The 10,560-nt window shown below is 37.6% G+C and overlaps 1 protein-coding gene across 1 annotated transcript in view; it reads left to right on the top strand.

The window, feature by feature from the left end:
* Positions 1-168: 168 nt before the first annotated feature.
* The window catches only part of LOC141441199 (probable phospholipid-transporting ATPase IIB), a gene marked incomplete at its 5' end in the record, with an annotated part of 28,272 nt that continues 17,880 nt past the window's right edge, over positions 169-10,560 (top strand). Inside the window, 7 exon segments of the mRNA XM_074105876.1 lie at positions 169-344; positions 1,335-1,449; positions 2,636-2,773; positions 3,837-4,010; positions 4,767-4,898; positions 4,900-4,938; positions 9,646-9,834. Coding sequence (XP_073961977.1) covers positions 169-344; positions 1,335-1,449; positions 2,636-2,773; positions 3,837-4,010; positions 4,767-4,898; positions 4,900-4,938; positions 9,646-9,834 — 963 coding nt within the window.

The raw sequence follows: 10,560 nt of genomic DNA, 5'->3' as shown, positions 1-10,560 counted from the left end.
CGCTGACTAAAAATGAAATGGTTTTCCAAAAATTACATCTAGGAAACGCTCTCTTTGATAAATTATTATTTACGAGGTTAGTTATTTTAATTTTACTCAAATTATGAGAAAGTTAAAATATGAATAAACATTTCTAAAATTTGTATATTTTATTGATCCATAAAACAGGTAGAGGCATTGCTGACTCAGTATTTAACAAACGAAGCTTCTCTGCCGTCGACGCCTACGGATTCTGAAAATGGCGTCTCACCTTATCAAGTGTGGGAGGTGGTGCTTGCTATTGCTCTTTGTCATAATGTCACACCTGTGTACGAGCTGGATGATCAGAGGGTTGATGAAACTCAGTCAGGTAATACTAACTGAAAGACTTTTTTTTTTTCAGTTTTTGTAAATGTAACACAACATTCCTTGGCCTATTAGTATGGCTTAGTAGTTTCCCTATGGCCTTTCAAGCAGGGCCACGATCCTCTGCTTGAGAGGCCATAGGTCAAACTAAAAAAAAATGGCAACATTTTTAGGGTTCCGGAGCCAAAAATGGCAAAAAGGAACCCTTACAGTTTCGCCATGTCTGTCTGTCTGTCCGTCCGTCCGCGGCTTTGCTTAGGGACTATCAATGCTAGAAAGCTATAATTTTGCACGGATATATATATGTAAACTATGCCGATAAAAAATTAAAAAAATTTTTTAGGATACCTCCATAGACGTAAAGTGGGGGTTTTTTTTTTCTCATCCAATATGTGGGGTATCGTTGGATAGGTCCACCGGGACTTGTATTATTTTCGAGCCATCATTCCCACTGCTAGGCATCTAGGAGGGCTTGGTCTCGCGGGCCCAGCGGATTGGGAACTTCGCCCGCACCATTGAATTGCGAAATAATCAACTTTAAAGTACAAATTTTCATGAAAATCGAGCGTTTCCCCCACCTCTAAAATCTAAACCGGTCGGTTTAAGAGTAAATTGCAGCCTAAGGTATAAAATATACCTAAACTTGGAAGATTCCGTATAAAATACGAAATCCTTAGAAAAATATTACTTAATTTTTTCGTAATGTCTACGGAACCCTATTTTGGGCTTGTCTGACTCGCTCTTGCCGGTTTTTTTTAAATAATGTGCTAATTTCTATAGCAATATATAATTGACTATGACGCGGACTTAAAGAAAAACTGTCGATGAAATACATGTTTGTTGATCATTACATTGGTCTGCCGTATCATTTTAACACCACCGGCAATCATGTTGTTGGTTCGCCATTCCTGTCCTAGGGAAAGTGTAGGTAATATCTATATAATAGGTAAATAGTAAGAAATAAGCAAGAGATGGTTATTCTGTGACAGACATGGCAGCTCTGTGGTATCAGAGAGTTGCGGCGGCGCCGTGCCGCAGCAGGAGCTGTGCGACTACCAGGCCTCCAGCCCCGACGAGGTGGCGCTCGTCAAGTGGACAGATATGGTAAACTTAATTTACCTTCTTTTTACACGACTACTGCCAGAAAGTAGTTTTACAATACACTTGCTCGATAAATTCACTTTCAAAGGATGTATAAATGGTTCGTAAGTTCTTCTTCTCTTTTAAAATATGGCTTTTTCTGTCCTAATTATAGGACAATTTCGCCAGTGTCAAGTTAAACTCTCTTTGAGAGGCACGTTGTATGGTGATTGTAGTTTTTGCAACTTGATAGTAAAGTTCCAGAAACCACGTGGAGACCACTTGCGCATTAAAAAAGTTAGACACGAGAGCAATATAGGATTTTGGGACCACTGTTCAGTGTTAAGGTTAATCGCCTAAAAACACTATCAAAATTATACTTCAACTAGCCAAAGAAACAGAAATAGCAAAATTAGATATTGTCTACATCCGCCATCTTCGAATGCTACAAATCGAATCCGGTTCGTAAGTTCATTTTACCGCACTAGTGCGATTTTATTAGTTTTTTGATTCTTCATTTTAAAAGTTTACAAGCAAAGAGTTATAAATGACAAAAATTAGAAATATTGACATACGTAGAATAATGTATAAATATACATGTATTAATATACAAAACTATAATTATAACTAATGAATTTGCAAAATGTCCACCTCTTATTTTTTTCGAAAAAATCGCAGTGGCTGCACGCGTCGAAACTTTGCCTGATAATTTTAGTGAACCTAATTAATAACAAAACTTACGCATGCGCATTACGGACGCGACATTTTTGTAAAACTGCGTTTGTTTTGTTTTATTTTTCAATTTTGTATTATTAATTGCCTATTTTCTCACAAATGTATTGAAAAACGTCGTATTATGCACGGTTGGCAAGGTTTAACAAACTCGTGACCATGAAACCCTCGCCTTGCGGCTCGTGTTATCACTCGTCAACTCATTTGTAAAACCTCACTTACCAACCGCGTATCACAAATACTCGTAACTATTGTTTTTAATACTAGCTCAACCTACTAAGCTGGACTCTATTTTTCAACTTTTTTTTGTGTAATGAATATAATATTTTACTAGGCCTTACCTGCGGCTTCGCACGGTGTCTTGCAGGTGTTGTTAATTCGTTATTGGTTCTCCTCGTCTATAATGAATTTGATTTGATTGGTAATAAAATTAACTCACCTGTTAACTACTCACCAGCTTTTTTGTTATTAATTTCAGATGGGCGTATCTTTGTATCGAAGAAATCTCCATAATATCTCACTTAAGCTCCGTACTACTAATGAGATAATGCAATTTTCTATACTGCAGATTTTCCATTTTACAAGTGAAAGTAAGATGATGGGCATCATTGTGCAGGTAGGAAGAACTTTTTGAGGATAATTTTTTAAACAAATAAACTTCCATGGGTAGTAATTTCATATTCAACCAGAGGCGATTTTACAGTGGCATTCCGTGCAGGCCCTTTATGAGATAATAATAATAATCCAAATAAGCTAATACTATAATAAACTCTAACGTCATGAAAAGAAAGTTCTAATAATTAATTTAAAAAAGTGAATTAAGTATATAAAAAATATCGATATTGGTTACCGACTAATAATCGACTTTACGAGTACTATTCAAAAAAATAATAAAATGCATTGGTATTTTTTCGACAAATCCAATTATTAATTATAAAATACCATTGTAATTGCGAGTCTGTGACTAATATCTAATATAATACTTTTCCAACTGTTCCAGTAATGTTGTTTACGGCGATAACTAAAGAAGTAGTACTTCTAAATGTTGAGCTTCACTGGTATTTTCTTAACATAAAACGATACAATTATTGCCTAATAATGATGGTAAATGGCTAAATTTAACAATTTTTTTCCTTCGGCTGTCTTTTAAGCACTTATTAAATTTGATGAATCGTGTGATATACTTATAGTGATGTGATACATAAGTAGGCAGGACAGCCTCGCTATGAGTACGGTAGTACTATTAGTTATTGTGCTATGAGCGCCAAATACGAGTGGCACGACTCGAATTTTTTATGGCCATGCCCCAAGGGTTTGACTTGTCATTAAATTTTTTTCTATTTCGAAACTGCCTTAATTTCTGACAAGTTTGTTAATTTATTTTAAAATCAATTAATTATAATTATTACAAAATTTATTTAATCATTTTAATTTTACTGTCGAAATTTGACAAAAAGTTTGTTTATAACCAGGATTAAAACATAGGATCCCGATATTCGCACGAGAATTTAATAAAATCCTGGAATTTCAATTTCACCGCTGTATCTAATGATTTACGCGTGCGAAACCGCGGGTAAACGCTAGTTTTAAATAAGAACAATTCTTCAATATAAGTGACATACCAAGACGTAGGTACTTGACGTTCTATCATCATGAAAAAATAATTGTTATATTCATAGGAGGAAATCTCAGGAGAAATAACTTACTACGTGAAAGGCGCTGACGTCGCCCTTGCGAAGCTTCTCGATTCATCGTGGCTCAATAATGAGTGCAAGCGATTGGCTGCCGACGGATTACGTACCTTGGTGGTAGCCAAAAAAGTTCTTACTAAAAACGAATACTTGGAGTTTGAGGTAATTTTTGCTTTTCCTATACTTGTGAGATGAAGAAGTATTTTGGTATTTACAATCCCTGCTAATTTATCCACAACGCAATTAAATATATTGAGATTCTGTATTGGTACTTTTCTCTAAATCTCCGACTCTCGTCATACTTAATTTCGATAAGAGGTAAGCAGGGCATTAAACTCAGTTTTCGGGTTCAAAGAGACGCCACGAGTTGTTCCATTGTGATTAAGTGCACCGGTGCAGTGACACATCAACATCTCCGCAAGCGATAGAGTCCTCAGCCGTCGCTCGCAATAGCGATACAATGAGGGCTATCGCGAATGAATTCGCCGCTAGAGGCGCTAGTGTAGCGTGAGGTCTCCGAAATGTCAAATCTCATAGTGTTTGGGAGAGCTACGCGGGTTTATTTATAATAAGAATTTTTTTTTGTGAATATTTTGCATAACCTGAAATTAATTATGGCAATTATTAATTACGGGGCAATGAAAGTCTGTGTTTTGAGACAGTTTTGTCTTTCGGAAACTTTTGTCCTCCCTTTTTTTCCGAACAAAACGAGACTTAGCAACACTGTGGTTGCTGGATATTTTTATGGTACGGTTTTAAGATGTTTTAAATATGATTTTAATCTAAACTTTGTTTTAACGCCCGTAATAACAGACTCTGTAAGCCACACTTAAAAACCTCACGGAACAGTGCGCCATCTAGTGAGACAAGAAACGATAGCCCTCATTGGATCGTCATTATGTATTAATTTATTTTCAGAGTGAGTACAAGGAAGCTCGTCTTAGCGTTACAAATCGTACCGAAAAAACAATTGCTGCCATGTCCAAACTGCAGTGTGGTCTCAAGCTGCTGGGACTGACGGGCGTGGAAGATAGATTAGCTGATGACGTCCCCAAAAACTATGGCCATGTTACGGACAGCTGGAATAAAGGTAGGTTTCTTGACTCATTCCCGACCACATTCGTTTGTATCGAAATCTGCCTACACAGAGAACTAATAAATTATTTAAATTAAATAAAAATCTAGCTGCTGCTTGACTTATTTCTACAGTGTCACCATAAAGCAGCGTTTCCACCAGAGATCTGCGAGTATGTGTTGCGAGGAATATGTATTTTCATTAACCAATAGAAACGCTTTATTTACCTCGCCTCGCTCCGCTTAGCTATTTCCACCAGAGCTGTGCTGTGCTAGGATGTGTAAATGAAGCGTGTCTATTCTCGCAACATAACCTCGCACATTATTGGTGGAAACGCTGCTTAAATTCGTTTTTTTGCTATTAAATAAAATTAGCGCTTTGCGCATTCTTTGATATAAGGACAAGCAAATAATTCCAAACAAGGGGCAAAAAGTCAAGTGGCGGGCTACGCTGACGATAGATTTTATTGTACGAGTATGTGCGGGTCAAATCTTGCAACCGAATTTTAACCGGACCCGGTCGGATTGACTTGAAATTGGGCATACTAATGGAAATCTGGTGAAAATACAATGATCTGGTTGTGACATCCATCATAGTGGTCTGGACGGGATCGTCTCTGCAGGATGAAACTCTTCAACAGTTAAAGGCATCGATTTATAGTTTGTGGAAATATAGTTTGGATGACAATGCAAGTACAGTAACAAAAAGTACAGTCAGCAAAAAAGCTTATTAAAAATGAAATTTTTACGTAATAAATATTTATTTTAATGTTGACCGTGCGTGCTGTAAGATAATGACGATCACGTTGTATTACAAGTATTACGGAGCGTTTATACCTGCTGAGCTGCCAACGTTGCATTTTTGTTAGTTTTTAGGGTTCCGTACCCAAAGGGTGCCAACGGAACCCTATTACTGAGACTCCGCTGTCTGTTTATCTGTCTGCCTGTCCATTCGTCCGTTTGTCACACGGCTCTATCTCTTGAGCCGTAATAGCTAGGCACTTGAAATTTTAACAGATTATGTATTACAGTGGCCGCTACTACTACTATGTTGCTATTCTGTCAAGATGACGGCCGTCAGTTGCTAGGGGGCAACGCCCGTGACCCTATGTTGTTTAATGTTTAACTACTTATTAATTTGCGATTTTATTAGTGCTATTTTATAAAACCTCCAATAATTATAATAATTGTCTCTAAGACCGTTGTTTATTTTTTTGTGCACCATTAAATAACAATTTATGATCCACAAACCTCCGACACACACTTCGCAAAAGCAAACTTCAATAAAGCACTCACAGCCGCTGTGTTGTATGTTTTTTACACTAAATCATTACCGTTATAATTCATACTAATCAACACTTTTTACTTACAAAGTCAAAATTTAAAATCAGGTTAAGATTGATCACTAATTCATAATAAGTACGCGCCGTCGGCCGATTTTACCGCGTTCAGCCACCTTTTTTTTCTGCCGCGGGCGCCGCGGCCTTTGACAAGAGTCTGACCCCCTTATTCATAAAACTTAACAAGCCTATGTTAACTAACAAATGCTTTGTCCCTTTCTAACAAATACAAATGTCGAAGTGACAGATAAGGACAAACGAATTTTAGCGGCATTTTAACTAAAATAGGTTTGATTGTCGTTTATGAATAAGGGGGTTAAATTTTTATGACTATTTTGCTTCAAACTAGAAATTATTTTTAAAAAATATTTTGCGAACATAGTGTGCGTAATTCGGAAAATTTTCAAGTGTCACAGAACTCATCATAGGTGAAAAAACTTAGCACAGGTAAAATAAGACTAAGGGGCTGTTTCACCATCCATTGATTAGTGTTAACTGACGGTTAAATGTGATGCCGTCTCTATTTGTCTTGTTCGAATAGACGGAGACGGCATCACATTTAACCGGCAGCTAACACTAATCAATGGATGGTGAAACCGCCCCTAAATAAGACAGTTTGGCGGCAACACGCGTCAATGTGTGCGTAAGATACACAGGGCTGACTATCGCAAAACCCTAATTAGTGCTACCAATGACATTGAAAGGTACTTACTCGTATATGTAGGTATGGCTTAGATTGTATAGTGCAAATAAATGTAATCGTTAAAGTTACCTATTTATTTAAACCTACTTAAAATGTGTCTGTCTGTGTATTTAAGCATTATTATTTCAATTACAATAGATATACAACTACAAACTTAAAGGAATTATTCGGTAGGTAGTTATTTCATGTATTAATCGCGATAATTTCAGAAATCATTATTTATTTAGAAAAAGGAAGTAGGTAGGGTACCGTTACCATTTCGCAAAATTATTGCTCCCGATCTTAGTGCCGTGCGGCCAACATACATCGCGTTGCGCACCCGACTGCTTTCCTGCGGTTTTCCTGCAATCTGCGCTTGAGGGGTTGGGTAACTCGAACCGGTGCGAGGCGGAGCGGGCCATTCTGTACATTAGATTATTACTATCATATATTCTGTGGAGGAGGAGCGTTAGGTACAATTTCGACCACAACGCGCGAGCCGAGAGAGCGAAGCGAGCGCGCCGCGGTAGCGGCCGGCGAAGCGCCAGTACCTAATTTATTTAGGAAATAATTTGGGCCCTACTAGTGCTGGTACACGCAAAATAGGAGCACCCAGACGTCGAGAACTCTTGAGCACATTTTTTTTAATTGCGGTAAACTTACATATTCTCTGTATGACGTGTTGCCTAAGGATGTTCCGCGTCCTATTAACTTTCCGACACTTCTTTCTCTTTTAGATTCTTCCTTGACAAAAATTTTAATCAAATTTATACTGAGTCACAACATTAAGTTGTAGTAAAATTACAGCATGTTTTCTATATTTTATTTTTCCTTTCCACTACTTCCTTTTATGTTAGCATGTTTAACAGTCTTCATTTCCCTGTTAAAAAAAAAAAAAAAAGTCGCGTCCGTGTGCCGTCCATAACATATGTTATTTGTTTTAGGTCTCCTATCTGTTCCTTCTCCAAAATCAAAATTTCATAAACCGAACATTCTCCTCATGTGCGTAATGTCTCAACATCGACATTGGCAAAATACGTCTTGCTAAAATCAGCAAGAGTGAAAGCCATATTAAAAAAAAAAAAAAAAAAACTAAAATAGGTTTGATTGTCGTTTATGAATAAGGGGGTTAAGCGCTATTCAGCCTCCGACAGAGCGACAGCCAAAGAGGATGATAATTTAAAATTGTTCTTTGTTCAAAATACTTGCACCTAGTGCTTACATTTTGGTGATATGATTTTATTAACTTGTAATGTACTTGTCTACCTAGTTATGTTTATGTTTGTTTCGGTGGAATTAATATTTCAACTTAAATTTGAAGTGGATATCTTCAACCGATTGAGCTGAAATTTGGCATGCATGTATAAATCCGATGACAATGCAATATTATTATGACGTTGAGCTGATCTGATGATGAAGTTAGATGTTGGCCATAGGAACTCTGTGTCGATTTCGAAACGACCGCATCGATTTTGGTCTCATTTGATACGTCTTGACGACTACTTACTTTGGTAACGGGGGGGAAAAAGTACCGCCAGCAAAAAAGCTTGTATTAGATTTTTTTACAAAAAAATATTACTGAACTATTTGTTTTTAAAACATTGTACGGAGGTGCGGAACCCTTTATGCGCGAGTCGCTCGCACTCGCACTTGACCGATTTTTACTAGATTATTTCATAAAAATTGAATGAAAATGAAAAATGTGGTCTAATAGAACTTTTCTTAATATGTAAGTATATAAGTTAATGTGCCTACTCCAATAATTATTCGTGATAGATTTTTATATTCTTTGAAAACGAATTAATATTTATTAACGGTTTTTAAAGAAAATAAAAGTCTATCACGAATAATAATTGGAGTGACATATTAACTTATATATTTAGAAGAGTTCTATCAGACCACATTTTTAATTTTCAATCAATTTTTATGGAATAATCGAGAAAAACTAACAAAAATGCACCGTTGCCAGCTCAGCAGGCATAAACGCTCTAACAGCCTTATTCATAAAAAATCCTTAATTGAGGTTTGATCGGTCTGTTACTTAGCAGACTGATTAAGCTTATTAGACGGTTGTCAAGAAGTATGATTCATAAACGCTTGCTAGCAGTCTGCTAGTTGTTGAGCCGCTGATAGACTGATTAGACTCGTTATGTTGGCCACCTTGACAAATCAAAGACAAAAAATGGCCTAATCGATAATTAAAAAAAAAAAGTTGACAGCAGTGACAGCAAATTAGCAGGAAAAAAAATAAAAAGCGAGAAGTTTGTTTTCCCGCCATTTCCGATCCGCATGTTTATGTTGTGCAAAAAGCCATAATTGTGTTAATCATCCTATTTTTTTTTTCATACTTATTGTTAATTTACTGCTGCTAATTTAGAGGATTTTTAAATACAAATTCCTGAAAATATTTTTTCCTGGTTTTTTTTTTTAATCTTTGCGTAACTTCACCCTTCACTAAAATATCTTCGGTATGGTTTTTTGCTCTTGTCAAAGTCAGCTGTTCAAACTTGTGGCGGCCATTTTGTGACTTAGCAGGGAGATAAAGGAGGGTCTACGGTCCGCTAACTTTAGCAGAGCCTTGATCGACTGATTAGCGCTAACAGACGTTTATGAATCATGTTTTTTAGCATCGGGCCTTCAAGGAGCCTTCAAGGAGGCTCTAACTTTTTATGAATAAGGCTGTTAATGTTTACAATGTCAGATTTGGATGCTGACGGGTGACAAGTTGGAGACGGCGCTGTGCATAGCGCGGTCGCTGCAGCTGGGCGGCGGCGCGGGCTGGCGCGCGGCGCGCGAGTGCACGGCGCGAGGCGACGCGCTCGCGCTGCTGCAGGACCTGGCCGCCGCCGGGGACCACCCCGACCTCATCATCGAGGGGGAGACTCTCGAGGTGCCACTAACAGATATTACCATAGCTGCAGGGCCGGACTTAGAGCTCTGGAGGGGTGAAACCCTGTCCCGGCCCTTTTAATAGGTACCGACCCTGTTTTTTGTGTACACGCTCATAGAAGCTGACATGAGTTTCTATGGGCGTGTACACGAAAAACAGGGTCGGTATTTCCATGTCAGTATTATCCGGGCCGGGAAAGAGTGTCACCCTTCTGGGAGCCTTGGGGCAACAAAGGAGTGGAGACTCCTCCCCCCCTCCCCGCCGCCCAAACTCTTTTCCAAATAAAATGGGGGCCATTTGAGATTTTGATATTTTACTGATTGCCTGATTGAAGATGGAAAATATACAGTGAGCTATAAAATCAGACGCGGATATTTTGAAGATCGAATTATTTGCATCGTTGTTAATTAGTTCCAATTAAATTAAATTAAAAAAAATATAAAGTTAATGTTAATGTAAGGATGATTATTTTTGGACGGAATGGTATTTTTTTATGAAACAAAAAAAATATTACCACACAATATTTAAATAATTTATGTGTATAATTGATTCTTAGGTTCACTGATGTATTAAACTGTAGATCCACAGTCGCGCGTCCGAATATGTCCGAGCCAAATGAGCGCCACTTTGGTAAATGTGGCCTTCTTTTTTCTCAGTACGTTGTTGTCAGTGCAAGCGTAACGATGCCCACGAACGTCATTAAAAAGTGCAAAAATCACTCGTGAA

This window comes from Choristoneura fumiferana, chromosome Z, assembly GCF_025370935.1.
Source record: "Choristoneura fumiferana chromosome Z, NRCan_CFum_1, whole genome shotgun sequence".
Classification (NCBI taxonomy): Eukaryota; Metazoa; Arthropoda; class Insecta; order Lepidoptera; family Tortricidae; genus Choristoneura; species Choristoneura fumiferana.
The sequence above is the reverse complement of the archived record's forward strand: the minus strand, read 5'-3'. Positions and strand labels throughout refer to the sequence as shown.